Source organism: Ursus maritimus, unplaced genomic scaffold (assembly GCF_017311325.1).
Source record: "Ursus maritimus isolate PB19 unplaced genomic scaffold, ASM1731132v1 scaffold_17, whole genome shotgun sequence".
Taxonomy (NCBI): Eukaryota; Metazoa; Chordata; class Mammalia; order Carnivora; family Ursidae; genus Ursus; species Ursus maritimus.
The window spans coordinates 10923218-10951132 of NW_024424119.1; the positions used below are offsets into that span (position 1 = coordinate 10923218).

General features: G+C 41.3%; 1 protein-coding gene across 1 annotated transcript in view; it reads left to right on the forward strand.

The window, feature by feature from the left end:
- The first annotated feature begins 216 nt into the window (after positions 1–216).
- The window catches only part of SH3GL2 (SH3 domain containing GRB2 like 2, endophilin A1), a 50682-nt gene continuing 22983 nt past the window's right edge, over positions 217–27915 (forward strand). Inside the window, exons 1-2 of the mRNA XM_008689815.1 lie at positions 217–281; positions 10446–10518. Of these exons, the coding sequence (XP_008688037.1) occupies positions 273–281; positions 10446–10518 (82 nt within the window). The 5' untranslated portion in view covers positions 217–272. The remainder of the gene's footprint in view (positions 282–10445; positions 10519–27915) is intronic.

Sequence of the window (27915 nt, forward strand, 5' to 3'; positions counted from 1 at the left end):
TGCTTCAGTACCTACTGCGTGCCCGATCTTTGGCAGGTTGTTGAAACCTTCTGAGCCGCAGTCTCCTCTTATGAAAATGGGACTGTCCGCCTACGTCAGAGAATGGTTGTGAGATTATATGAGATGAGTTTCTGAAAGTGCTTGAAACATTCAACAAACATTTTCAAATGTTTTAACAAACATTTTATTATTCTCCTTTTTGTTTTCTTTAGAAAGTGAGTGAGAAGGTTGGAGGAGCTGAAGGAACCAAGTTAGATGATGACTTCAAAGAGATGGAGCGGGTAAGTCTTCACAGAGCTCCTTTTGACGTGAAGTTGTCTAGCATACTGAGAGGGGAAGGGGAGACTGCTCCCCGCTGGTACCTGAAAATGCATTTTGTTATTTTAAAAGGTACTCTTCTTTTAGTGTCTATTTTAAAACAGAAGATGCAAAATATCTTGTTTTCCCTTTGCACTACCCTGTGAATGAAGCCTCCGTGAAGGTGAAATGAAATGTCATAACATAATTTCCTGGTGGATTTTATCATTGCTTTTGAGAACAGGGACAACACGAAGTTGTGTTTGAATTGGAGGTGAGGTGGGAAGGAAATCAGGGAAGGCAGGGAATGGTGTCACAAGAGTCTGAATCATTGCCTGGCTTGGGCGGACCTCCTGGTGGGGTCGTGCCAGCCAGAGGCAGCAGGTGTGGCAGACAGGAGGCATGAGGGGACCTGCTCGTCCCACAAGTCAGTTTATTGCTCTGAGTCTCTGATTTTTGTATAAATGTAAAGTGAGAATACTAATCCTTACTTGGAGGATTTTTATTAAGGATTAAAAATAATGTAAGTCATTTAGCATTCTGCCTAAAAGATAGCAGGTTCTCAGCAGGTGAGGATGAAGTGGCAAACAAAATAGCCCATTTGATTTTTCTTGTGACATCCACCACATTTTCTTTTTGAGACCATTCATAGTGAGTGATAGGTTTACGGTGAAGAGTGTGTGTCGCGTTGTGCCAAGAATTGTTTCAGATGTTCAGTTGCTGATGGGTGAAGGATCTGGGAGTACAAACCCTGTCCTTGAACAGAGAGGATGTTGAAAGCCTACAGTACCTAGAGAACCACATTTTTACTTAGGTCACATCAGTTCTGGCAGGCTGCCTCAGTTTTGCTGTCTGTGCTGTTTGTGTGAAGAGCCAAACAAAGAAAATTCCTAGGTGCTGTGTGTCTTGTCTTTTTCAGTTTTTTTCTTTTGAGTTCATTGGTGAATTCAACAAATTTTTGTTTTGTGTCTTCTCTAAGCCAAGTATGTTGGGTACAGCAGTGAACAGATAAACAAGGTTCCTGGTGCCTCAAATTCATAGTCTAGAGGGGAAGGCCAACTTTGGGCACATGCTGACCAGTGCGGTTAGTGTAACAAACCGTGGTACTGGAGAAGCTTGAAACAGAGGAAACACACTCACACAGGGTGATTACAGAAAGCCTTCCTGATATTCCAATGATGATGTGGAGGATGAGTAAGAGTTATTAGAGTTATATGCATCTGGTAGAAGAAACAGCAAGTAAGAAAGAACAGGACATGTTTGAGTTCCTGGGGAAAAAAATTAGTTGCCAAGGGACAGGGGTCGTGTGAAATAAGACTGTGTAGTGTTTACCCAACTGGTCATCCTGGCAAAGTTCTTAAAGTGGACCTCACTATCAGCATAGGTACCCTTGAGAGAGGACATTTAATACAAGAGTCCTGAGTCCCAACCAGAAGTCTGGGAGGCCAGCCTCTTACACCTCATGCCTGACAGCTGTTTGCCCCCAGTGGGGTAAATGAAGTCCTCATTGGTCCTTATTTCTCATCTCTGGACAATTCTAAGTACCACCTGTTCTTTAACCAAAGCTAGTAGACTCTGCTGTTCATTGTTCTGGAAATGGTATTTTACCCATCCATCTTCTGCAGCATCTGAGACCAGACACTGACTCACTTGCCTATAATGACTTGACTCCTCCACTCCCTGTAATATTAGAGTTCCTCATGTCTCATAAGGAGCAGCTTGTAGGTCTATTAATTTGCACCAGCCTCTGTCTCCACCCATTATTTCTCGATCCCCTTATCCTTTGAATCCTCCCTCCCTCCTATTTCTGCATGCCTCCCCAGTGCCATGTTGTTAATGACAGATTAGTCAGACGTTCAGGAAATTAGACCCAAGGAGTCAGAATTTGAGTTCAGCTTTCAGCATCTGCCAGGACTAAAGATAACAAGGTAGGTAGCTCACTGACTAAGCTAAGGCAAGCTTTCCATTTCTTAAATGAAACTAAAAAGAATAGGAAATTTAGAGAAGAGAGTAGAATTTATCACTGAGCAACTCATTAAACCTTTGAATCCATGACAATCTTGCAAACTAATTGAAATGAAAGAGGATCATGTTAAGTGTCTTACTTCAGGTAAAGACCCAAGATATTCCTCTGGGTCTGAGGGTAAGGTTATTTCTCCTATTTCTTAGAAAATAATAAGCTTCTGAAGTTTTTGTTTCAAAAAATATATTCCTGGAATTAAAAACAACAACAACTGCTGATTGTTTAAGGAGCACACCTATGGTTTTGTATTTGGGTTTATACCTAGTAAATTGAGAGATTTACATTTCAGAACAATGTGGAGATTGTTTTATTTCATTTTACTATGTGCACATTCTTTTTGTCTTATCTGTGGCTCTGGGCAAATTTTATACTCTCTAGCAGTGCAAAATTTGCATTAAAGGTAAAGATTTTTGTGGTAATTGGAAAGCATGTGTCTTGGATTTGGAATCCAAAATCTTTTCTGTCCTGTTAATTTCTTGATTACTCATAAAAACATTTTAGCTCAATGTTCCCAAGCCTACAAAAGAAGCACCTATCCATAGTCAGTTTTCTGATCATCAGGCATTTGGGGTAGAGAGACCTTTTTGTTCAACTGTGTTCTTAGAGGTGCAATTAGACAACAAAATGAAATAAATTAGAGGTTTGCATCAAGCAGCACTACTGGGAGAGAGAATTGGGTATTCCTAGAGGCTGTTTCTCTAATCAGCCACCCCAGCCCTTCTCCTGCCGAGATGCACTAAAATTACACATGTGTCTCTAAGCCTTCACAGCTCCCAGAGCTGATTGGGTGGAATCCTGCAGCTCTGTTGTCTCTGCAGGAGCCCTGCTCATTGCCATTTCTTTCCTCCACTTAAGTGCCTTGCATAGAATTGTTTATGTGTTAGTTTTAAATGGAATCTGTTGCTTACAAGATTTGTTAAGTACAGACTAAATTTATTACTGTGGTGTAGACGTTGTGTAAGATTTGTTTATTGAGAAACTATAGATTTTTTGTCAAGAGGAAGTTCTAGAATTTGGAGGATCTCTAATTCCTTCTCAAATTTCCGTCTGTTGCTGCCATTCTGTATGTGTGTGTGCCCATGTAGATGTGTGTGTGGTTATAGTAATTCGTGTGGAATATCTGTAAACGTGTCCTCCATGTGCAAAGTGTTTGCTGGGCACTAGGAATACAAAGATAATTAAGTTACAGTTCCCGCCCTGTTTTGATGGAAGAGGCTTCCAGTTTTGATGGAAGAAATAGGCACATAAATCACGTGGCTTACAGGACATGGTGCCCTGTGGAGGATTTCCATGAAAGACAGGGTGGTTTCATGGAAGAAAGATCGGTGGAAGCTTTCTAGAGAAGAGGGGTGCCTGAGCTGAATCCTGCTCTTTTCTCCTATCTCTGCATATATGGGTAATGTAGAAGTCCAAACCAAGGAGTATAGTACCTCTTTTTACAGCCTGAAAAGTGTCCTGGTAAATCCCTCCTGTTGAAACCAGAAGAGGTCATAGGGTTGGAAATGTGGCTATGCACCACTTCAGTGGGAATGGAATTCTTCTGAAGTGTAGCCTCAAGTTTTAAGACAAGCAGGATGTTGGAAAAGAATTGGAAGAATGCCATTCCATATGAAAGTGAGAAAGAGTGGATTATTTGCAGAGTAGGGTGTGGGGAAAAGGCTGATAGGAGAATGTCTGTGGTCATTATCTTCATGCATTTAATTAGTCATTGGGTAGAAAGGGGTTACATCTTTCTATCCAACTCCCAAGTGATAAAAATAGAATTAATGAGTAGAAACTGTGGAGAGAGTCAGGCTCAATGTAAGAAAGAATTTTTGACTGTCAGAGCTGCTTAAAAAAGCCATGGCTGTAACTGAATTCCCCATCACTGCCCATGTTTTAAACAGTGGCTAAAACCACAGTGTGACTGACAGTGGTGTGAGGCACACTGGTCATCATCTCTTTGGAGTTTTGTGGCAAGTAATTTTGTCACTAATAATGTCACATTTTAATAATATCACTTCGTTGAATTCTGGTGGTTTATCTCAAATGAAGGAGAAAGGTATAAATGTATAAAGTCCCTGCCAGCAGGCTCAGAGTAACGCCTGCCCCTGAGTGCACCTGTCGGTGTCTGTCATGCTCATGAATGTCTTCGTGGATGTGATGGTAAAACAAAAGGTGGGGATCACTGTACTAAGACCCTCACTCGCTGGCATAGACTTGTGACATGGGTGAGAGCCCCAGATAAGATGAGCTTTAAAGATACCTTTCTGCTGATCCTGAGATTCAGGGAAGTCAAGTTTCTTCTCAGTGATGTGTTTATAATATACTTCCACGCTAATATTCATTAAAGGTAATGCCTAAGAAGATTAGCAAAAAAAAAAAAAAAAAATACACTGGGGAAATTTCAGCCTAATGCCTTGTTTATTTTTATTTTTCAACACACTATTAATCAGGCTTTCTGAATACCAGGTAACTGCTATACGCAGAGCAATTTGGGAACAGGTACATTAATTCTTCCAAGTCAGTAGGGAACTATTAAAACATCCTTATTGGGCCAGCCTGTATCTCACTGCCAGACGAACTTTCCCAGGGAGCTGTTTTCATTATGTCTCTGTGACTTGTTTAATGAGGTGTCTCATTCAGGGCTCTCATTGCTTTAAGTGGGTGCGTGTACATTTTTCATGGGTTCATTTTCTTAACTTCAGTGATGGGAAAATAAAGAATTTGAAAAGATTTTAGTGTTTCATGTGACACATTAACATTCTTTTTTTGTAACCACTGTGAGTTACCCCATGTCCAAGTGGATGCTTAATTCATCTCTTCATTATTGATCACCAAACCCAAAAACTGTCTTCCATTTTAAGATACCTATTTTCTCTTAAACTCTGCTACTGCGTCCCTGTGACAGCATCTGGGACGATGCAGCCTCTGATGGTATAAAGTCCTATCTTTACTCCTTTTGGTGCCCCACAAAGAGTGCTTTGTAGTTCATGGGTGTTGTCACCAAGCTTCAGGATGCAATGACTGCTTTTTCTCTAGTGGAAAAGGTAGTATTCAGATGTCTCAGAACCACAGCCCCCTTCTAGTCAAGCCAGTGCCTTTGGGTTCCCTGTGTCTTGTCTCTAGAGGTGGGGCCGCTGCTGAAATGATCAGCGTCCATAGGTTCAGTGTGGCACACGTTGGTAAAAATAGAACCTTAGCGAGGGATTGGCAGACTCCTGTAAGCATATTAGGCTTTGTGGGTCAGAGAGCCTCTGTGGCCTCTGCTGTTACCTCTCACTTCTGCTGAAGGGCAACAGCAGCCACTGATGATGCCCCAAAGGAAAGAGCATCACCGTGTTCCAGTCAAAAGACTGCGATTTGAATCTCATGTAATTACTATGTGCAATGAAATAGGAGTCTTCTTTTGACTTTTTCCAACCATTTAAAAATATAAAAACAGCTAGTGGCCCAGATTTGGCCCAGTGGCCACAGTTTGCCAACCCTTGCTTTCGCCTAAGGAAGAAAAATGGTATAGTGAGTAGAGCGGGTAAAGAGAGCCAATTTTCTCCCTACTCAAAGTTGTAAGTCACAAGACTGGAGGGCAGAGGAGGAACCTCCTGACTGAAGTATGAGAGTTACTAAAAGCCTGGTATTGAGAAAACTGAAGAAAAAAGACCAGAAGGATATATGCCTATGCTTCTACCTTCAGAAAAAAACAAAACAGAACAAAACCCCCTAAAACCAAAACAAAAAACAAACAAAAAAAAAAACAACCCAACAACTTACATTGAGTTTTTATGTCCTGAAAACATAACCTATTTTTATATTTTTACAGTTTCACCTCTAAACAGCCTTCGCTAGTGGCTCCCTACCCCCATCCAGACAAGGCTAGTTAAAGAAGTGGAGTCTCAGCAGTTCACAGCAATGGGAGTTGTGATTTATGATGCATCAAAACTTATTTTCAAGTAATGGGAAAATTTGGGCATTGAGGAAATCATACGATGTAGGTTATAAGTTCAGAGCTAAATGGCTGTTCTCAAATGGGAATGAGCTCTTGCAAGTTAGAATAAATTATTTAAGTGGGAATCTTAGTTCGTGTTAATTATATCAGGCCTATTAATAAGAGAATATGTGCTTGGACATTACCAGCTTAAATATATAAATAGCTTCCTAGCAAATACCTAATAAGGCACACTCAGGGTTCTCACAGGGTAATGGTCCTCAGCCTGTCCATGACTGACATAGTTTAGCAAAAAGACTCCCAGACATTATTACCAAGGACAGAGATGGAGAGAAGTTAGAACCTGGTCAGCCTCCGACCTGCAAATGGCCATTGGACTATTTAGCTCCTCCCGCGGTCTTTCTTAGAAAACCTCTGACCTGTGACCTTTGAACTACTTTTCTTCCCAACACAGCCATAGTGGATGTGTGACCCCAGACAGTTCATTTCCCTTCTCTAGGTTCGAACTTGCACATTCAAAACATTAAGGCTTTGGATTAGATGTTCCACTGGTCTCTATTATGTTCTTTAAGTCTATCAAGCGATATCGGTCACAGTAAAATCAAGAGAAAGATTCCTGTGAATGAATTTGCTAATAAGCTGTTCCCTATTTGAGGTGTGTCTTGATAACACTATACATAAATAATTATATTGGATGAAGTTGTTTTCAGAAGGGGATGTCAAGCGAATTTTATTTTACACTCTGATCAAAAAGTTTTGGCTAGAGCTTGTTTTATGGTGATGTCTAGCTTAGGAAACTAAAAGTGTCAAAGTCTGCCTTGTTGGGCACAAAATCTGAAGATCTGAGGGTGGTATGGGCTCCTTCCTGGAAGATTTTGGTGAAACCACAGGGGACACTGGGTAGTTTTTATTCCTACTTCCCTTTGAAGATCGAATCCCACCTGGGAACTAAACTTTGTGCTCTAATATTGGCATCTCTGTGCCCTTCCCTGAGACCACTGGCTTTAGCCAAGTTAGAGGCTTCTATTAACAGAGCCTGAGTAGTTGAGCTGTCTATTTAAAGAGCTCAGAAGGGACAGGGGATTCTATGCCCTAAATGAGAACCATTTTTCACACCTTCCCTGCTGACCTCTCTATGGACCACTCCAAGTACACACTTCTTGAACCCGGCCTCTGTAGAGAAGTCTGTGTAACGGAGGGCATGTGGTCAAACAACTCAGTGTGGGAAAGCCTCCCTTTTGCAGAGGCCCAAAATACCAAAATGGTATTAGGGTAGAATAGTTCTTGTGAATGAAGTTTCCACAGGTTTTGAGGAGTTTAAAAAAAAAAAAAAACCTAGAAGATGAGATGGCACGTGTTTTCCCCCTGGTCCCGTGTTGGCCACTGCCAGATCCCCAGCCCCATCTGGGAGATGTCACAAAGAGACTTACAGCTCTAAGTTGGGCTCTCTCTTCATTTGGGAGGTATCGCTGTTGCCTGTCTTTCTATGAGGAGCTTACACTTTCAAGAAGTTATAGGGTAATAATTAAGAACAGAGACTCTGGAGCCGGAATCAGGCGAGTTTCTTAACCTCTCTGTATTTCACAGGGTTGCTGAGGATTAAATGAGTTAAGGTATTTAAAGCTCTTAGAATGATTTTTGATGAACAGAAAACACTTTATGATGGTGGTGGGCATAATTATTATTGAGGGCAGAGGTGGGGGAAAGTTAGAAATTGGTTAACAGCCTAGTAGCAGATGACTTCAGACTATCAAATGGTCAGTGGACAATTCAGTTCCTCCTCGGGCTCACTCTCTTAGAAACCTTGAACTTTGGGATTGTTTCTTCTCATCATAGTCACACAGGACCCTTGGATACACATTTGACATTCAGTTCCTTCATCCCTATTATATAGTCTTTAGGAGATCTGTGTTTCCCTCCTGCCATGCTTGTAACCTGGACTTTCAGCATGTTTGCTGTGCACACAACCTTTAACTCACTTCCATGACACTGAGTGCATACTGGGTGGTTGGTATTCTGCTAATACTGCCTGTACCTCCACTTAGGGCCACACAAGTCCTGTACCACACAACTCCAGCGAACCCCTGTTCACTTCTGTACTAAACATGACTTGGTACATACTCAAATCTAAGGCCTCCTACAAACTCAGATCAACCAAAGGGACATGGTACAGGGTTCTTATGTAGGCTGGCAACTCTTGAATAGGAATGCCTCTTAAGATAATTTTATACCATGATGACCTCATAAGAAAAAATGGTTTTCTCTGTTAATTGCAGTAATAAGAAACTCTTTACATAAAAATATGACTGCCATGGAATAGGAAATTATTAAATATTGAAAAACCAAACTGAATGATAAAATATGCTATGGTTTGGCTTTGTTTGGTTTCTGATTATGAAAGACACTCACCCCATCCATAAAAGCCTCATTTTATATGTAGGTACAGTATGTTACTGAAAAAAATTCTTGGAATTAAGGGAGGAGCCCTTGAACTCCAGTTAAAACAAAACAATAAAGTCCCCTTGGACTTAATTAATATCTGAAATTCTACCATCAACAATTTCTTTCACTCATATCTATGTAATATATCCCATGCACATACCTTGGATAGGAGGATGCATTTGTTTTTATTTAGTTAGGTCCCCCGTGGAGTGGAGTGAGGGAGTGGACCATGCATGTGGATAAGGAAAGGATTTTATCAGGGAATGAAGAGTGGACTATTACAGATTCTGCATGAAGGAGGAGGGCCCAACAGAGAGAGGGCATGCTGACCTGCTGAACNNNNAAATGCTGACCATTCAAAATTTTGCAGAGATAGACTCAGATTGAGATTTTTATTTGGAATTAACCAAAAGTTTAAGGATTGATTAGGAGTGTTTGCTCAATAATTTTAGATACTTAGGATGTTCTGAGAACTTAAATAAAAACTTTCCATCTTGGGGTGCCTGGGTGGCTCAGTCATTAAGCGTCTACCTTCAGCTCAGGGCATGATCCTGGAGTCCTGGGATCGAGCCCCGCATTGGGCTCCTCCACTGGGAGCCTGCTTCTTCCTCTCCCACTCCCCCTGTTTGTGTTCCCTCTCTCGCTTGCTGTCTCTCTCTCTGTCAAATAAATAAATAAAATCTTAAAAAAAAACCACAAACTTTCCATCTCTTACTTGAATAAACAGTTGGTGTTACATTTTTCTTTTTTTTCTGTCCCCAAAACCTGCCACCATGCCTGATCCACTGCAGACATCCCATAAATGCCTCTGGGGAAAAATATGATTCATCATCTCCATGTTCTTCTTCTTTTCTTTAACTTTTATTTACATTTATTTTATGCTGAATTTATTCATGGGCCATATGTTTTTATTCCTTTGGTTTTCCCCCTGAGGTGTGTACGTGTGCACACCTGTGTACATGCAACCTCCTCTTTGGTTCAGGAACATTCTGTTCTTTTCAGTACGAATCATCTCAGTGCAGCAGAGAGAGCTCACGCAGGGGTTATTCGGACTATGAGCTCTATAAATCTGGGGTTCCTTGGGGGTTTCGCTCACCCGGACATGCTCAAGGACCAGAGAATTGACATCAAGAACCTTAAGTTCAGCGTTTTTGCCTGTATTTTTACGCATGTACAATAAAAATTCAGTATTTGATCGGGTGTAGGACCTGTGTCCAACCCCACTGTTTGGCCTGGACACACCTGCCAACTCCAGCCTTGTAACGACGGCATGGAACATATTAATTCTACAAAGCAACAGAATTTTGGTGGCTTTTTGGATATGCATGCCCTCCATGGCTTGGGCAGTTTCAAGAGTATTCTTAAAGTGAACATGGAGATTCGAACCTCTTGATTTGCCTGATTGTGTGGGGCTTTCTGGGTGAACTTAACAGGGAATCATTTTCAGAGACCACCTCAGGCCACTTAGGGGAAGAAGAAGCTCTCTCCACCTTACTTGCCAGAAGACAGTGAAGTATGTTTTGAAACAGATTTTAGGAAATTCCAGGGTCCTCTCTCAGTGAATAGGGTTTCCACGTCTCGATGGAGCCTCGCTGAGTGAGACGCGACTCTTCCTTCTGGGCGTCTCCAGCCCCTCACAGCGCACGGCAGAGCTTGGCGCTCTGTTGTAGCACCCATGGTTGTATAGCTACTCAAGCAGAACTTAGGTTCTCGAGCTAATAATTCTTGTCACTTAGAACATCTCTTTTCTCATTTCAGAAAGTGGATGTCACCAGTAGGGCTGTGATGGAAATAATGACCAAAACAATTGAATACCTTCAACCCAATCCAGGTAAGGGATTGCTTTATACCTTCAGCGTATCCCTCCACGTAACTTGTAGTTTCTCTTCGATTGATAGTTAGGTTTGGTGTGCCGCTTCTTCCTCAGCCCGTTATAACACCTTCACTGGGGAGGAGGGAGGACTTTTTAAGGCTCACATCGAAGTAACTGGAGGATTCTGTGATACTTTGGCTGACTGTAGGGTATTGAACAAACAGCATGGCAGGGACAGCCTGGGTGGCACATCAGGGCAGGGTAGCTGCATGCTGTTGGCAATCAAACTTTGATTTTCAAGGGATGGTAAGAAAGAATTGATAATTTTAAGATAAAATATAGTGATTCCCAGAAGGCGTGAAAAAGTAGGAAGTTTTTGTGAAACACGGAGGGTTTGTGTTCATACAGCATCACTGAAGTTTTTGGAGGGTTGTTCTTCATTCTGATTCTTCTCTGAGGACGTGGCTGGTTAGCCTTTGTTCCCGCTAACTCGCTACTCTCTAAGAGAAGGAAGTTATAATAGAGGTAATGGATCTGCCCCTTGCAAGGAGAACCAGAAAGAACTGGGCAGTGTCTGTGGACACAAGGTATAACAAGGCAGAATGGCCTATATCATCGCCCTCCTCACTCCTCTTCCTGACATCAGTTCCGATGCAGAGTGTAGAAAGGCTGGAGGAAAGCCTTGAAGCAAGACTGAAGGTATTTACCTGACAAGTATGAATATTTAGAAAACTGCTCACTTTGGGGACTAGTTTCTTTGGGAGTTTCAGGTTGGGAGTCCAGTGTCTTTGGTGGTCCTGGGAGGGTGGTCTGGACACTGCGTCAGCCCCAGTGTGTTTGGATATAGAGCACTAGTGGGCAAGAGATGAGAAAAGGAGGTGTGGGATAAGCGGTGAGCTAGGGAGGGCAGTAGGAGGTGCTGACTAGCTCTCTACTGCCTCCTGCTGCTGCCGAGCGTTATTGACCTGTGGTAGCACAGCCGCTTGTTCCAAGATGAACAAACCTTGTAGGAGTAACAGTCTTGATTTTTTTTTTTCTTCTTAAATACATCAGAGATGGGATTATGTAAGGAAGGAAAATACAGAAGTAAGTATAGTAAGTAGAGGAACTAGGAATATAACTGATTGTGAACCAGATGGTGAGCAAATTAGGCAGAGTGGCAAAAATGAAGTTCCTAATTTTTACCAGAGCCTTCTTTATGAACTTTGTAGTCGTTCCACAGAGATGCAGGGATCTCTTAGATGGTCATTTATTCCTTAGTATTCCTAGCACAACGTGATAGGTCAGGTTCTGGAAAGAGCTGCTTAACCTGCCTCACCATAAGAAATCATTGAATAAGGGCAAGAAATTTGTTTTCATCTTTGCAGAGAACTTTGAAGTGCTCTCTGATCTCCTGGGATTTACACATGAGTTGTGCTGGTAACTCATTGTTGTAAGGCCAAGATAATTATAGGGCAAGGGAGGGAAAATAGACTATTTATTGAGCACTAATGCATTTTTAGGGCCCTGCTAATTATATACACTGTCTCAACTCTAAAAGTAACCTTTTTTTTTTTTTTCCTGATTGGAAAAATAACACACAGTTGAACAATTCCTAATTATGGAAAAGGGACTAAAAATCCATTGTAACACAAATCCTTAGAGGAAACCATCAGTGTTCTTGAGTATAATGGAACTCTGTTGTAGGTAGGTATAGTGTGTTGAATGGTATGGCCCCTCAAAATTCAGGCCACCCAGAATCTCAGAATATGACCCTATTTAGGAATAGAGTCTTTTACAGATGTAATTAGTGATCTTGAGATGAACTCATTCTGGAGTTAGAGTGGGCCCTAAAGCAATGACTGGTGTCTTTGTAAGAAGGGAAAACATAGAGACACAGGGAAGAAAGCCTTGTGAAGCAGAGGCCGAGACTGGAGTAATGTGGCCACAAACCAAGGAATTCCAAGAGCTGCCAGAGGCTGGGAGAGGCAAGGAAAGGATTCTCCCAGCCAGCCTCCAGAAAGAACCAACCCTGCAGGCTCCTTGATTTCAGGCTTTTGGCCTCTTGAACTATGAGACAGTAAATTTTGTTGCGTTAGCTCACACAGTTTTTGGCAATTTGTTATGGTAGCCCTAGAAAACTAATACAGTGGGCTAGCCTTATTTTCTGCAGGAAGAAACAAGGGCCCGTGAATTTAAGAACCTTTTCCAAAGGCACACACCTAGGAAGGGATGAAGTCAGAATTGGAACCAGTCAGAGTGGATACAACAGAAATTCAGAAAGGAAACAAATAGTAGGATTGAGACTTATTTTTATTTTAATAAAAAAGATTACAGGAGGAGGTAACAGGGGAGATAAGAATTTTTAGAAAGGACATTTTTAATAATATGCCGAATGTGCTTATTAGCTGCCAACATGTTGGTTTTATGGCTATTTGAAACCTGAACGGACATCTGCCTCCAAGAAGAACAATTAAGGTCATCACCAGGCAATCCCAGGTTGGTTTCAGAAAAGCAGTTATATATGGACAGGCCACATACGTGTACAAGTGTTTTGTCACCCAGAAGAGTCCAGAACAAAACAAAATTTCATATACTTATTCTATAGAATTTAAACAATCTATATTTAATTGGTCTGTGATAGACATGATTTAGTTTCTCCGTCAGTTCTCACCCTGAGAGCAGACACTTGGCTATAGCACTTTGGAAAAGTGGCTGGTCAAGTACATTTGTTCACTATCCAAGTGTCCTTGACAAGGGTATGGAGGAGTCTAGCAAACACTCAGGGGCACCCAGTCTTTGGATGCAGAAGAGCAGAAAGAATATTCTCAAACTCATTCATGGTAAATACTTTGACCACTCGGCCTCTCAGTGACCCCAGGAACTGGGTCAACCAGTATGTATCACTAGATGCTGGTCCTGAATAAGCGAGATCTAGCTTGGGTCAGGACAGAGACTGATGCCAGCCAACAGATGTACATGGACAGACTGGTAGATTCAGTGGAAATTTATACTTTGAAGGGTTTGAGAATATCTTGTATTAGATTAGTATCCTGGGATGTGTTCTGGCTTTTAGATCTTGTGGGTTGTGGAGCATATCCATCTAATATATTCTTAAAACCCCGTTCCTATTGAAATGATGACCAAAGAGAGTCTGATTAATTTTCATGAATCTGTAGATATGTTCTACACTGTGTAGGCCCCTTTTCCACTCTTGCCCACTTCCAGAGTGGGGTTTTTAAATGGCAAATCTGATCATATCATTATCTTGCATAAAACCTTTCAATGGCTTTTCATTGCTCTTAGGATTAAGTTTCAAATTTTTAAGGTGGCTTAAAGGGCCTTCCTTCATGGTTACTTTGCCCTCCCCCCCTCCACTTTGCCAAGCAAATAGTACCCTTGGGTCCAGCATAAAGGTCATTTAAAAGCCTTCCTCGACCCTGACCAGTTAGGTTCCCCTGTCAACTTCCCTGTCACAATTCCAGCTGTCTTTCCCTGGTGGCACCTGCCACATTTCCTGTAAATGTGTGTTATGTGTGTGCTTTTGTCTGTCTTCCCCTGTAAGGACAGGACTGTGACTGTCTTATCCCCATGTCCCCAGTCCCCAGCTTGGTTCGAGGCAACTGGTGGCACTTGGGTATTTGAACAAATGAATTAGGAAACACCATTGACAGTCATTGGCTAAAGTGATAAAACTGCTGTAATATAGAGAGAAGGAAAAACTCTTGCTTTTCCTTAAACCATCAGCTCTTCCCATATAACATTTATCATATGCATTTATTTTTATGCAAAAACCAACTTTAGATGTATTAGGGGTAGAAACAGGACCAAGATTGGGCCCCTGACTTCTGGTACTTCACAACCTAATAACCTAAGATACATACACCCTGAGGAGAGCAGCCTGGAGGGCTTCACAGCTAATTCCTTCTGGAAATTCCACTAACAAAGTGAACAAGGGTGAATGGTCACAGGTTTATAGGTATGCACTGTGAACCAAGGCTTTCAAGAACATAGACCAGAGAGCTGTAAAGTATTCTACCACAGATTGTGAAATATTCTGAATGGAACAGCATAAATTAGCACAAATTTGCAAACTACTGAGAAATAGTTCAAACGTGAGAAGCATTAGTACTGATCTTGAGCCCTTATATTCTTATGGTGTCAAAGAACAGAGATCACTCAAGAAGATATAAGTCAGTTTTCTTATATGAGTAGTCTGATGCCTTATGGAGAAAAAAGTACTAAATCAGCATTGTCCAATAGAAATAAGATGCAAGCCACATGTGTAATTCTGAATTTTCTAGTAACCGCATTAAAGAGTAAAAAGAAAGGGAAAATTGATTTGAATAATATGTTTTTAACCCAATATATCCAAAATTTAACCAATATTAAAATACTGAGAAATTTTACATTCTTTTTTATTCTTGGGCTAGGTTTTTAAATTCAGTGTGTGTGGTTTTTTTTTTTTTTTTTTTTTTGAGAAGATTATTTACTTCAACAAGATTTTCAACTTAGTTAAGTAAGGTATTTTAAACTCATCGTTTTATTTATTTTTCAAATCTTCACATTTCTATTCTTTTTTTAATAATAATTTTTTATTATGTTAGTCACCATACAGTACATCCTTAGTTTTTGATGTAGTGTTCCATGATTCATCATTTCTGTATAACACCCGGTGCTCCAAGCAGTATGTGCCCTTCTTAATACCCATCACCAGCCTATCCCATCCCCCACCCCCTTCCCCTCTGAAGCCCTCAGTTTGTTTCCCAGAGTCCATAGTCTCTCATGGTTCATTCCCTCTTCTGTTTACCCCCCCCTTCACTCTTCCCTTCCTTCTCAGTATGTATTTCATACTTAGAGTACAACTCAGGTTGGACTAGCCACATTTCAAATGATCAATAGCCTCGTGTGGCCAGTGGTTCCCGTAATGGACAGCTCTGGCTAATTTGCCATTCAAGCTATTTATTATATTTTGATATATGTTTGATGTTTAGCTCCTTGGCTTATGTATATTGGTGGTGGTTTTTTTCAGGAGAGAAATAAACCCTTGATTTTAGACTAGGATATCTTTTTTTTTTTTTAACCTTCTACAAATCTGTTACACGGCATTGCACTGGAGATCTTCCCCTGAAATAGAATGATGGACATGGCCACATTGGGCTGTGCTTCCTTCCTAGCCTTAGCTTCGTGGTTGTGACGGAGGCTTTTTCAGTTTGCACTGGAGTTGTCCTGACCCTGAGAAGTTGCATAATCCTATGCAAATTTCCAAGATACGTAGATAAAAAGCAGTTTGGACATGAAAACACTGTGCACAGTCAAGGTTTGGTTCTCTGCAGAAATGCTCTTTCCTTGAATGCCTGCATGATTTAGCTCCAGCATGCCTCAGATTGGGGTATTAAATCGGGGTCATTTTGTGTCTATTCATAATTTTTTAATAATAATTTTAAATCTCATTTGTGGAATGTTGCCTGTGGAAATAAAAGTTAGCTGTATTAATTTTGAAATATCTCATTAGTCCCTGGGAAGATATTACATCAAAATTGTTATACTTCTTTCCCACAGGCTCCTTCCGTAGATGAAAATGCAGTGATTGTAGGATATTTGGTGACAGTGGGACTGAAATCAATACATATATTATTTGGCATTCATGTATTCAAATCCTTGGCTCCACAGCATCCTCAAATTGCTGTTTCCTGGAGGGCAGGTCCTCAGTTGTATTCGTCTTGCTTTTCAGGGCTCTTAGCATTGTGCCTGGTTCCTTGTCTGCCCTCCGTATGTCTTCTGATTAGGTGCACAAATGAATGTATCTATTTTTCTCTTAATAGGGGATATGTACAGAGTCTGGTAGCTAGAGCTTTTACATTCCTAAATCCTGACATTGAAAAGTAATGAAAATGCATGAAGGACAGATGACAAAAGTAATTGTGAGGAAAATGTTGTTACATTTGAAAGGAATAAGGTCTTTCAGGGATGAACATATCAAAGAGGAAAATACGGCGGTTGGTACTGGTGTCATTCATACACTGTATGTACTGAGCAGGCCGGAGGGTTTTCCTGTTTTCACTGTATCTTTGGGAAAAATATTGAAAATGAATAGGTTCCTAATATATTTGAGGCATCTTAAATGATCCGGTTTTAAGTCAGGTGGCACTGATAGATCACTGATACTCATTTTCTGTGTCTCTAAAGACTGCTAAAGCCGGACTTTATATAAAATGTACTTAATCATAACAGATATTAGACATTTAAAATATGCATATATATAGAAAATTAAGCAAATGGAGTCTCACTCTAATAGCCTTGAGTCACTGATCCCCTACGTGCGTGTGGTGGTCCCTGCTCTCTGTCTTTCCACGTCCCTTCTCCCTCTTGTACATCCTCCTGCAGGCTTCTTGGCCTTGGGGTCTCTCTGCTGCCTCACACTCTTNTGCAGCAGGACTTGACACTTGGCCATTCCCACTTCTTGGAATGCCCACCTGCCCCTTACCTGACATCTGTCCTGTTACTCATCCTTCCTGCTTTGTCTTAAATATCACTTCCCTGAGAACCATTCCCTGAGCCTCCTCTGAATTAGCCCCACCCCGCTGTTGCATTCTCGTGAGGCCTGCATGTGAGTCCCCTCCACAAATCTTTCCAGTGGTTCCCATTTAGAATAATATTTGAAAGCCATTATCATGGGTTATAGGGTCGACGATCTGACTTCATTTCCCATCTTCCTACCCGTCTCCATCAGCTCCCTGGGCACCAGCCTCACCAGCCTCCCTGCCATTCCTCAGACACAGAGCACCCCCCCCCCCATCTGGACGGGGCCAGCCCTGCCGGCTTCACCTGCTTCCACATCTCAACGTCCTCACTCAGGTCTCTGCTTGAGTGTCTTCTTATTTGTGTGGCTTCCCTGACCATTTGTTTAGAACATCACTCATCACTCTTTAAGCCCTCTCTGTGTTATTTTTCTTCATGGCATTTCTCACTGCTTAACCTTCTATTGCATGTTTGCTGGTTAAGGTATGACTTGTCTCTGCCCCCATAATGCAAGTAGCCCGAGTGCAGGATTGTTGTTCACACACTGCAGTCAGAGAGCCCAGTTCTTATCTTTTCTTGTATTTCTCACGGTATTTGCTTTTATGTATTTTTTTATTTGTTCAGAATCCTGTCTTCCTCCGTTCCTACCCCCTGCTTTACATTCTCCACATAGCAGCTGGGGCATTCCATTATAAAGATGTAAATCCTATGTCGTCATTTCTCTGCTTATTATTCTCCAGTGGCTTCCCACTGAACTGAGAACACACTTACTGGCCATGAGGCCCTCCGTGACTTGGCTCTTGCCCTACCCCTGAGCTTCTGCTGCTCTCCGTCCACTCTCACTATCTTCCTCCGATCCTCAGCCATGCTCAGCTTCTTCCCGCCTCAGGCTCTTTGCACATGAAGTTTCTCTGTCTGGGACTCTTCTTCTGGCTCCCATGTGGCAGCACCTTCTCTTCATTCCACCGCCCTATGCGGTCCTTCCCTGGACACTATCTGAAGTAGCCTCTTCTCACTCTTCTCATATCCTTTTTATTCTTCTATCACCATTTGAAATTATTCCATATTTTCTCTTTTTAAGAATCATCTCATCACCCACATTTTCCATGTCGAGTGTAATTTCCACCAGGCTAGGGACCCTGTCCTGTTTACTATCCTTAATATACAAATAGTGCCCTCAGTATTAAATCAGTGCTATTTATCTCTCCCGCTGTGTCATAAACTCATCAGAGACAAGACTGTATTTGTTTTGCTCATTTATATACCCAGTACCTAGCACAGTGGTGCGTAGTAACTGTTTAATTTGCTGAATTGAATGAATGAGTCAGATCATGTTAAGCACATTAAAGCTCCATCTATAGCAGTAGCTGACCCCCCAGGTAGACTCGTGATCTGCAGACTCGAACGTGCCAGGATCAGAGCTGTCACTGTCTATGTAATGTCTACTTGGTGTCATGTACAATTCATAGAGTTCACAGTTGCTTTGGAAAAAGCGTGAAAGTGTATAATCTCATGTTTAAGGTCATTGGGCTGGAGCTATTGAGAGAACATCCATATTTACACACACAGATCATTGTTCCTATTTTCACATTTCTGAAAACTGAAGCTTCAGAAGAGACTAAGTAATTTCTCCAATGTTCACATATGACTCTCTCCACAGTCCATTTTGTTTTCACTGTCATGTTCTACAAAATGTGGAGATACCTTTAGTCTAGGGATGTGTGGTGAAGACACTCTAGAATGACCTCTGATGACCCACACCCTTGCCCAATCCCTTCCTTTTGAGCGTAGGTGGGATCTGTGCCTTGCTTCTCACCAATAGAATAATGCAAAGTTAATGGGATCAGCACCATGTTGCCTTGATTAGGTTACAGTGTATGGCAAAGTCGATGGGATGTTCCTCCATGATCACATTATTTATATAAACCTTTCTTAGTAGTAGAGAGATTCTCCTACTTGTCCTGGAAGAAGCAAATTATTATGTTACGACTGCCTGAGGAGAGGGCCAAGTGTCAGGGAGTTGAGGACAGCCTCTGGAATATAAAGGTGGCTGTAGCTGAGAGCCAGTAAGAAGCCAGGGCCTTTAGTGATACCACCACTAGGAATTGAAATTTTGTCAACAACCTGAGTGAGCTGGGACACAGATTCTTTCCCACACAAGCTTCCTGATACCAAGATGGCCTGGCTGATACCTCTGTAGCTTGTGAGACCATGAACAGAGGACTCAGTACATTGCACCTGGACTTCTAACCTACAGAAATTGTGAGATAGTAAAAGTGTGGCTTGAAGCTACCAAGGTTGTGGAACTTTCTTATGCAGCATGGAAAACTAATACAGTATGGCTGTTTGTTCCCCAACTAAAGCTCCTATTTCAGGTATATCACTGTCTTCTGGGGTCATCTGGCCATTTGCCTGATCACTTTTGGCTCCCTGGATACCTTCCATGGGAGCAGGAAGTAGATTAGGAGAACCTGTCTGCATCTTTTCAGCTTAAGATGAAGTCTCCCAAATTCCCTGGGGAGTGAAGACTGAAGATATCTTTGAAACACGAGACAGTGAAAAGCACTGGACACAGTGCCTGACATTTTGTAGGGGCTCGAGAAATGTCACTCACCCTTCTCTTGCCAATGGTCTGCAGGGCCTGCCTAGCTGGGGGTATCTCAGGGGCTTGCCTAGCAATTCCTCCACAGAAAGATGCACAGTAAGATGAGGCCTCCACAGATACGGCCTCCAGGGAGAAGTTCCACTGCAGGACCCTCCCCACACAGTAACACAGTGCAAGTGTCCACCCCCTGCTTCCTGGGCCGGAAGAAGCAAAGGCTCATGATATTAGTAACTCGTGGGGGTTATGTATTTTTTCAAGCTGCAGGAGCCGTGTTATGCTCCTGTGCTGTAATCGCCTGCTTGCCCAGGGCTCCCTGTGAGTCCTCTTTGGCACAAGCAACACCCCTTGTGGAGGAGGGAGATGTTCACTGGCCCATCTCATGGGCTCTTAGGGCTGCTGTGGACCCCCCCCCCCCCCCAGTGTCTTAAAATACCTCCCCACTGCTTCCCACTCAGCAAGGCATAAGAGAGCTCTGGTGCCTTGGAGAGAAGTGTTATATAATTACCATTATTTGGGTTGAGAGTAGCATAATCCAGTGTTAGAGTTACATATTTGTATAAGTCAGACCTTCCTCTTCTCTTTCCTCAGTCTCTAGAAGAATATTTATAGAATATTTAACTTCAAAAGAAACTGCCTAGGTTTGAGGAAATTTACCCGCATCCCTGCTACCATGTATATCTTTTGCATCCTTTAGTAACTGTTAGTGTGCAAGTCCAGGCAACACATTGCCTACAATGTAAGGAGCGTCAGAGAGCTCATTTCAGATCTGTAGATACTCTGAGATTTCACCTGGGCGAATCAGGCCATTACACACGGGTTGCCAATGTGAAATATATGCTGAAGTGTTATTTACTACATACATTTTGTTGCAAATATTAAGCTCCAGATCTAATTTAGTGTGATTTGAGGATTTATGCTCACATTTCAGTTGTAATCTCTGTACTAGGCTTTACAGATTTAGTTAAAATAATTCAGAATTAATTTATTGCACCAACTAAAGGCATCATTGAGCCTTGATAGGTAATGAAGAGGTAAGCAGACTTCGAGCTCTTGGAGGCCATTTCAATGAAATGGCTATCAACCACAGTTTTCTCTAGCCAAAAGGTGGAAAATAACTCACATTTATTTAGCACCTGCTTTGATTATATCCATCCATCCATAATAAAATCACAGCAATTCTATCACAAAGTATTATCATCTTCCACTTATAACCAGGCTCAGTGAGGCTGAGAGGGTAAGCACCTCTCTTCCCTACAGAGCTGGTAGCAGAGCTGCAATTTGAACCCTGTCCTGTGTTATTTCTTCGATAGCATGTGTCCTGACATTAATAAGTAAGAAATGAAAATAGATTCTGTCACACAGGAGAATGCAGTTCTAATTGTTTTACTTTTAAAAAGAGGCTGTATGTACACATTTATATATCACTTTTGGCCTCTAAATTTTAACATACTTGTTCACAGTGTTTGCTGTATTAAGTAATTGATTACTCCTAATGAAATTTGACAATTTTCTTTAAGAGGGAAAAATAAATTACCTTTTTCTTTTCCTTGAACTATCTATTTTATCTTTAAAAAAATTCTTATTTTTGTAAAGAACCATAAACAGAAATCAGATCATTAGGAAATACTCTGGCTGTAGTGTTCCTTCTTGCGGAAATAAAAACAAAAACAAAAGGCTTAAAAAAAGAATAAAGTCAAAATCTTTACATTGGAGTTTTAAAAGTAAGACCTATTGGTTTTGAACTCAGCAGTGGTTTTGCAAAGGATGAGTTTCATTGGTTTTGAAAATTGACATTAGGTTGTGTACTAGGACCTCCTCATTGTAAATGACCTGGTCCACTTAGCCTAGTGAACTCTAGTGTGCACATGAGAGATTTTCGAATTTGCAAGGCATTGCAGAAATCAGGTGAGCCAGTCCTCTAATGTTCAAGATGAGGAAGCAGAGGTCCAGAGGGGGTTAGGTAGCTGGCCAAGGTCACGTAGATGGAAAGCCCTCCAATCCCCTGACTCATGGTGCAGCACTCGTCCTGTTTCCCAAGTCTCAGCATCTATCACACTTCCTCACCTCTGCATTTTTAATCACCTAACAAGTGTAAATATAGCTAAAGCTTGACAAGTCCTAATTTGACCTATTTTAACAAAGATGTTAATAAAGCAACTAGAGCCAGAGTGGCATTCTGGGACGAGAGTGGGCTTTTGAGACATAGCTAAGATTCAGTTTGGGCTCAGCTTGTTGCTACGTGTCCTTGGGCAACTTGCATCATTTCTCTGTGCTTTGCTTTCCTTGTATATAAGATGGAGAAACCAAGCCTGTTCCTCATATTATTGGGAGGATTGAAAAGATGATGTGTGTGAATTACACATAGCAGATCCTTCAGAGATGATAGCTGTAGGATGAAATGGTGGTCCTGATCTTTAGTTTTTCAAGAATATTATCAGGGTTCTTTCTAAATTTTCAAGCCTGGTGGTAGCACTTATGAATACTAGTAGGAATCATTAAGCATTTGTCCGCCACAGATCTCTGCTCCTTTGGGCAACTAGGTTTGGTTTCTGTAAGGTGGATAGAGAGGTAGAAAGGAATTAAGTCATCTCATTAAATATGGAAAATTTATTCCACGTCTTTGGTCTCCCTACTGAATGCTACATTCATTAGGTTAGAACATGAAAATGTGACTTGGAGTACCGTGACTGCCCCTTCCGAGTGTTGTATGTGTTCAACACAAGCCAGAAGCGGGGGTTGGCTTTTCTTCTTCCCTGTTGTGACAGACAGATGCCGTTAACTGTGTTTTCTTGTTTGAAATTTCACAGTTCAAGAGGGAAAGTAGCCACTTCGTGAACATAATACAGCAGTTTAAAGCAGGTTGTAATTTTTTTTTTTTTTAGATTTATTTGACAGATATAGAGACAACCAGCGAGAGAGGGAACACAAGCAGGGGGAGTGGGAGAGGAAGAAGCAGGCCCATAGCAGAGGAGCCTGATGTGGGGCTCGATCCCAGAACACCGGGATCATGCCCTGAGCTGAAGGCAGACGCTTAACCGCTGTGCCACCCAGGCGCCCCTAAAGCAGGTTGTAATTTTGTTTTTATTTATGGAAGGTCTCTCCCCAAACACTCCTGTCATCGTTGAGGGCGGGGAGAAAGATGAAGTACAAAAGGACAGACTCACTGCTCATCCCTGTCCTCCCCACTTCAGTGAACACCCACTTCCATCACCCTTACCCCTGCATCCCCTCCTACCCTGTACTCACTTTTGTGCTAGCCTCTTTACTCCAGCTTCCTGTGTTCCACAGAGACTATTGGTTTCTAGATCTAGAGAAATCCCATTTGTTATAAACCTTGATTTTGAATTACAGTGAATGAAACTTTAAAAAAAGATAACATTGTTGTACACAAGTAATGAATCATGGAACTTGACATCAAAAACTAGGGATGTACTGTATGGTGACTAACATAATATAATTTAAAAATATTATAAAAAAAATTAAAGAAGATAACATCAGGTCTTCCCCCCCCCCTTTTTTCCCCTGAGGAAAGAGAACACTCCATCCTCTGCTGTTGCTGTCTTGGCGACCAAACCCCTTAGAAAATACCACTTTTGCCGTGTCTTCAGATGCTTGGGATCCACATGTCTTCACATTTCACAGAAGCTTTCTAGAAAAAGAACCTCAAGGTTTTTCCAACAAATGTCTGTCAAAACCTCAACACCCACTCATATGAGTGTGCTGCATCCTATTTTAGATACATACATGGAGAACTGTTTCTCTCTGTACTCGACCCACAGAACTCTTTTGACCAATTTTCCTACTCCATATGGTGTCATACAATTCAGTTCTGACACCATCTACCTGGGGGTAGTGTCTGTTACCACAAGTTAAGGGCTGAGTCCAATAAGATTGTTCCCACTTTGGATACCAGTCCCAAGGCTGAGCCTCTGGTGCCTCTGACCCCCACCCTGTGGGTTTGATAATTTGCCAGAGTGGCTCACAGAGCTCAGAAAAATACTTATTTAATATTTACAGGTTTATTACAAAGAATTTGACTCAGGAGCAGCTAAGTGGCTGAGTGGAAGGAAGGCACAGGGCAAAGTATAGGAAAGGGGCCTCTAGAATACATTTCTCTTGTTTCAAGCCGCCCAGTTTATGATACGTTGTTACAGCAGCCCTAGGAAACTAATACAAAAAGTAAGAAACTGTTTATTTCAAATTGCTCCCAAGTCTCTACAACACTCACTTTGTGGATCTTTTTAGGTTCAAATAGACAGTTTATCCCACATGACTCTATTAGGCCTCCCCTGGCATAACAGTCACTTGGAAGGACATTAAGACAGGAAGCATGCAGGGCAATGCCATGCATTTTCTTCAAGGGTGGTTCTATCAGCAGTCCATACAGCAGCCATGGGTTATTTTCTGGCTTTCCAAGGGACAGCTTGGGTACTAGAGAATGAGAACATAACAGGTTGCAGGGGGAGAAGGGGCTTAGAGGTTCCATGTCCTAAATAAGAATCAGTATCACTAGTATCACTTGTCACTTCTCAGGTCCCAGTAAGGGATATGGCCAGTTACAAGATTCGCTATACTTAAAGAAGCCTAGAATTAGGGCTTGCCACCAGGCACTGATCATTCACTCATAATCCTCCCAGTGTATCAATCAGCAGTGAAATTTACCAAAAGCAGTATTACCTGGTAATAGGTGATATTACACCTTTATCAGGTCTTCAGGGGAGCAGAGCAAGAGAGTTAACTCAAAGTCATTTGTATTCACAGGGAAGGAGAAAGGATTTTAATATTTTATTCATAGTCTTTTGACCATCAAAGTAAACCTAGACTAGAAACTTCTATTAAGTCAATATTATAGCTCCTTTAGATTAAATCTATAGGCAATAGAGGTGGTGGGACAGAGAGGAAGGAGATGAGAATATATAATTCTCTGAACATCCTCTTGTGCCTCCTTTTCCTCTCATACCAACTCTGTTCCTTTTACCGAGATGGGGCCGTCTTGTCCCTGTGCCTAGTGTCATACTAGAGACAGCATTAGATTTTATATCTAAATCCACAAACCCTAAAAACTTTTGTCCATGATAATCTGAGAATTCTGTATTTGTCTAGTTCAATATAAGTCTTGGTTAACCAACTTTACATACAACAAAGAATTTATCATGTTGGTGATAGCTTTGATTTTACTCAGCATTTCCTCAAATGCCAAGCACAGTGCCACATACTTTAAGAACATAATTTCTCATCCTTACAATAACCCAGCAAGGTAGCTTTGATTTTCTCCAGTCTATAGAAGAGGAAAATAATTTTTTAATTACGCGTCACTGGGGAACCAATTGAAGGGTTTTGAGAAGAGTGACCTGATCTGATTTACACTGAAAGGGATTCATACATAGAATAGATTATAGGGGGCAAGAGTGAAAGCAGGGAGACCAGTAGGAGCCTCTTTTAATAACCCAAGTGAGATATGATAGGGGCTCTGACCAGAGTGACAAGTGCTCTGATTCTGGATATGTTTCGAATGCAGCGCTGACAGAATTTACCGGCATATTAGAACTGAGGTATGAGACAAAGAGAGACATCAAAGATGACCATAAGGTTTTGGGCCTGAGCAAGTAGAAGAATGGGTAGAATTAGATTCGTGAATACAGGGAATACTGTAGAGTTTAGCTCAAGCATTTGAAATTTAGCATAGAGTTTAGCATAAATTTGAAATGTGTAAACATCCTCATGAAGTTAAGTAGATACTAGAATATATGAGTCTGTAACACAGTGGAAAGGTCTGGGCTGGGGAGAGAAATTCAAGAATCATAAGCCTAGTGACTCAGCTAACTGATTGTCCAGTCCAACAAGAGGTGGAACTCCATTGCCCAAGTGTGCTTGTTCATATCTCCAGAATACCCTTAGGGACATGTTTTATAGTCTGACCTCCTAGATATTTTAAATCAGTAAGATAGAGGTGGAGTCTTCAAATCTGGTTTTAAAATGTTTTCTAAAACATATAGATCAATGGAACAGGAATAAACCCACACCTATATGTTCAATTAATCTATGACAAATGAGGCAAGAATATTCAATGGGAAAAAGATGGTCTCTTCAACAACTGGTGCTGGGAAAATGGGATAGCCAATTGCAAAAGAATGAAACTGGACCACTTTCTTACATCATACACAAAAATAAACTCAAAATAGATTAAAGACCTAAATGTGAGGCCTGAAACCATAAAACAGGCAGTAATTTCTTTGACATTGGGAAGACCTCCTTCCCACTTCCCTACTGTCCCTAATTGATGTTAAAAATCTTTTTTTCCCCAAACCAAAATCTGATTTAATCTGAATTGAAGCCCCTTTAAAGGTCTATATCTGAGATAACTGTCAGAAACCTCTCACAGGAATCATTGTCTACAAAATAAAATCCAAGTTCCTTAGCATAAAACTCAGGGCCTTCAGCATCTGGTTCCAACTTTGTGGCCTCTTCACCTAAGCCACAGGTTTTTTGAAGTTTTCAGATACACCAGCTACTTTCACATGCCTTTGCTCATAGTCTCCAGGGGGCTAGAATGGCCTTTCCCACCACTCTGCCTGTACAGCTTACTTTTTGAGAAAGTCCAGCTCAGGCGTCACCAGTTTCATGAGCCTTCCTAGCCTTACTATTCTAGATGGAATTCACTGCTCTTCTCTGTGATGTGAATACATTAGGACTGTACCCACAGTATGGCCCCGGTCTGCTTCATGTCGCGGTGAGTAGAGTGCTCTCTGACTTTTCAAATAGACAGGAAGCTCATTGAGAGCAGAGGCTGCACCTGGCTTCTCTTAGAGTCTCCCTAGCGTAGTCCCTTTCACATAATAGGTGCTTAATAAACACTTGTTATGTTCATTTTATCATAGAAGATGTTTAAAAGATTTTTGGTAAATACTATTTCAGTTAGGCAGTGCAAATCCAGAACTTTTCTGTATCAGGGAATATATAATTGTTTCTGGTGTAACCTATTTATTGACTTTTACTAAATTAACCTTTTGTATCCCCTTAACTAGGGTGTATAGTTTAGCTTAGAAATGCTCTTTTGTCAGGGTAAAGAGAGCCCATATTCTGATTCTGGGAGATTGTATGATCAGTTTCTTGTCATTTTCACATAAACCAGTTTTTCATGACATAATTTAGAGATGAATTGCTACCCAAAAGCCAGCAGCAGTGAGAGTAAATGGGAAGTAGGATTCCACCCTTCTGCACTTTAAGAAATGGAAGCAAAAGAAATGAAAAGCCTTGGCAGCCTCAGAAATCTTAAAATCTAGTCTGTATAAGGGGAATGCCAGCCAGATTGCCATCAGCATGGCTCGCTCTCCCAAATCATCCTGCTAGATCACAAAGTTAGCATGTAATTAGATCTTATCAGCAGGCTCTAGCTCCATTTCAGAGCACACTGGGAGGTTGTGGTGCCTTTGAATAGGGAAGTCTTTCCTAGGATTAGAAAAAATAACATATGCAAAAGAATTGAATTTAAAAAATCAAAACTTTTAAATAAAGACATTTGGCCTACAGTTAGTAAGTAAGCACATGCTGTATGTTCAGCCATATGCTAGAATTCAGTAGGACATGTAATCAAGAAACAGACATGCAGCAAAGAAAGTATCATGAGATATGATCAATGTATAAACAGGGCACAGTAGAGATATAAAATAAGGGAAGGGGTCCCTTATACTTGGAGGCAGTACAGGTAAAGGGTGATTGAGAAAGACTTTAAAAAAATAAAGTTGGGGGAGGGGTACTTGGTATTATGTTGGGCAGGTGGACCAAGAGAGGGAAGTCCATTCCAGGAAGAGGAACAGATCTAGTAACTTGAAGAAACTGCCAGAAGTTTTCTATGTCTGAAGGCCAGGGTATGCTTTCCCTGAGCTCAGTTTTCTATCTAATAAGAATCACCTTAAGTATAGGAAGTTGGAAGAGTTTGTAAGATATCTGTTTCCTTCTTTTTTTTTTCCCCCAACTTTTTATGAATGAACCTGAGACTCAGGTAATTCATAACACAGTCACACAGCAAACTTCTGGGCATATGTGGCACTCATAGAAATAGCCAACATTTATTGAATGTTTATCTTGTGCCAGCATTGTGACATACATTATATCATTTAATCCTTACATCAGCTTAACCCAGTGAGGGGGGAGGTACCATTTTACAGATAAGGAGGCTGAGGGCCAAAATTGCCCAACATGAAACAGAGCCAGAATTTGTACTCAGTCTGACTCCAAAGTCCTTGTCTTAATCCTACTTTGTTAAACTGGCTCCCCTCTCTGGTGTTCTTTTTTTTTTTTTTTTTTTT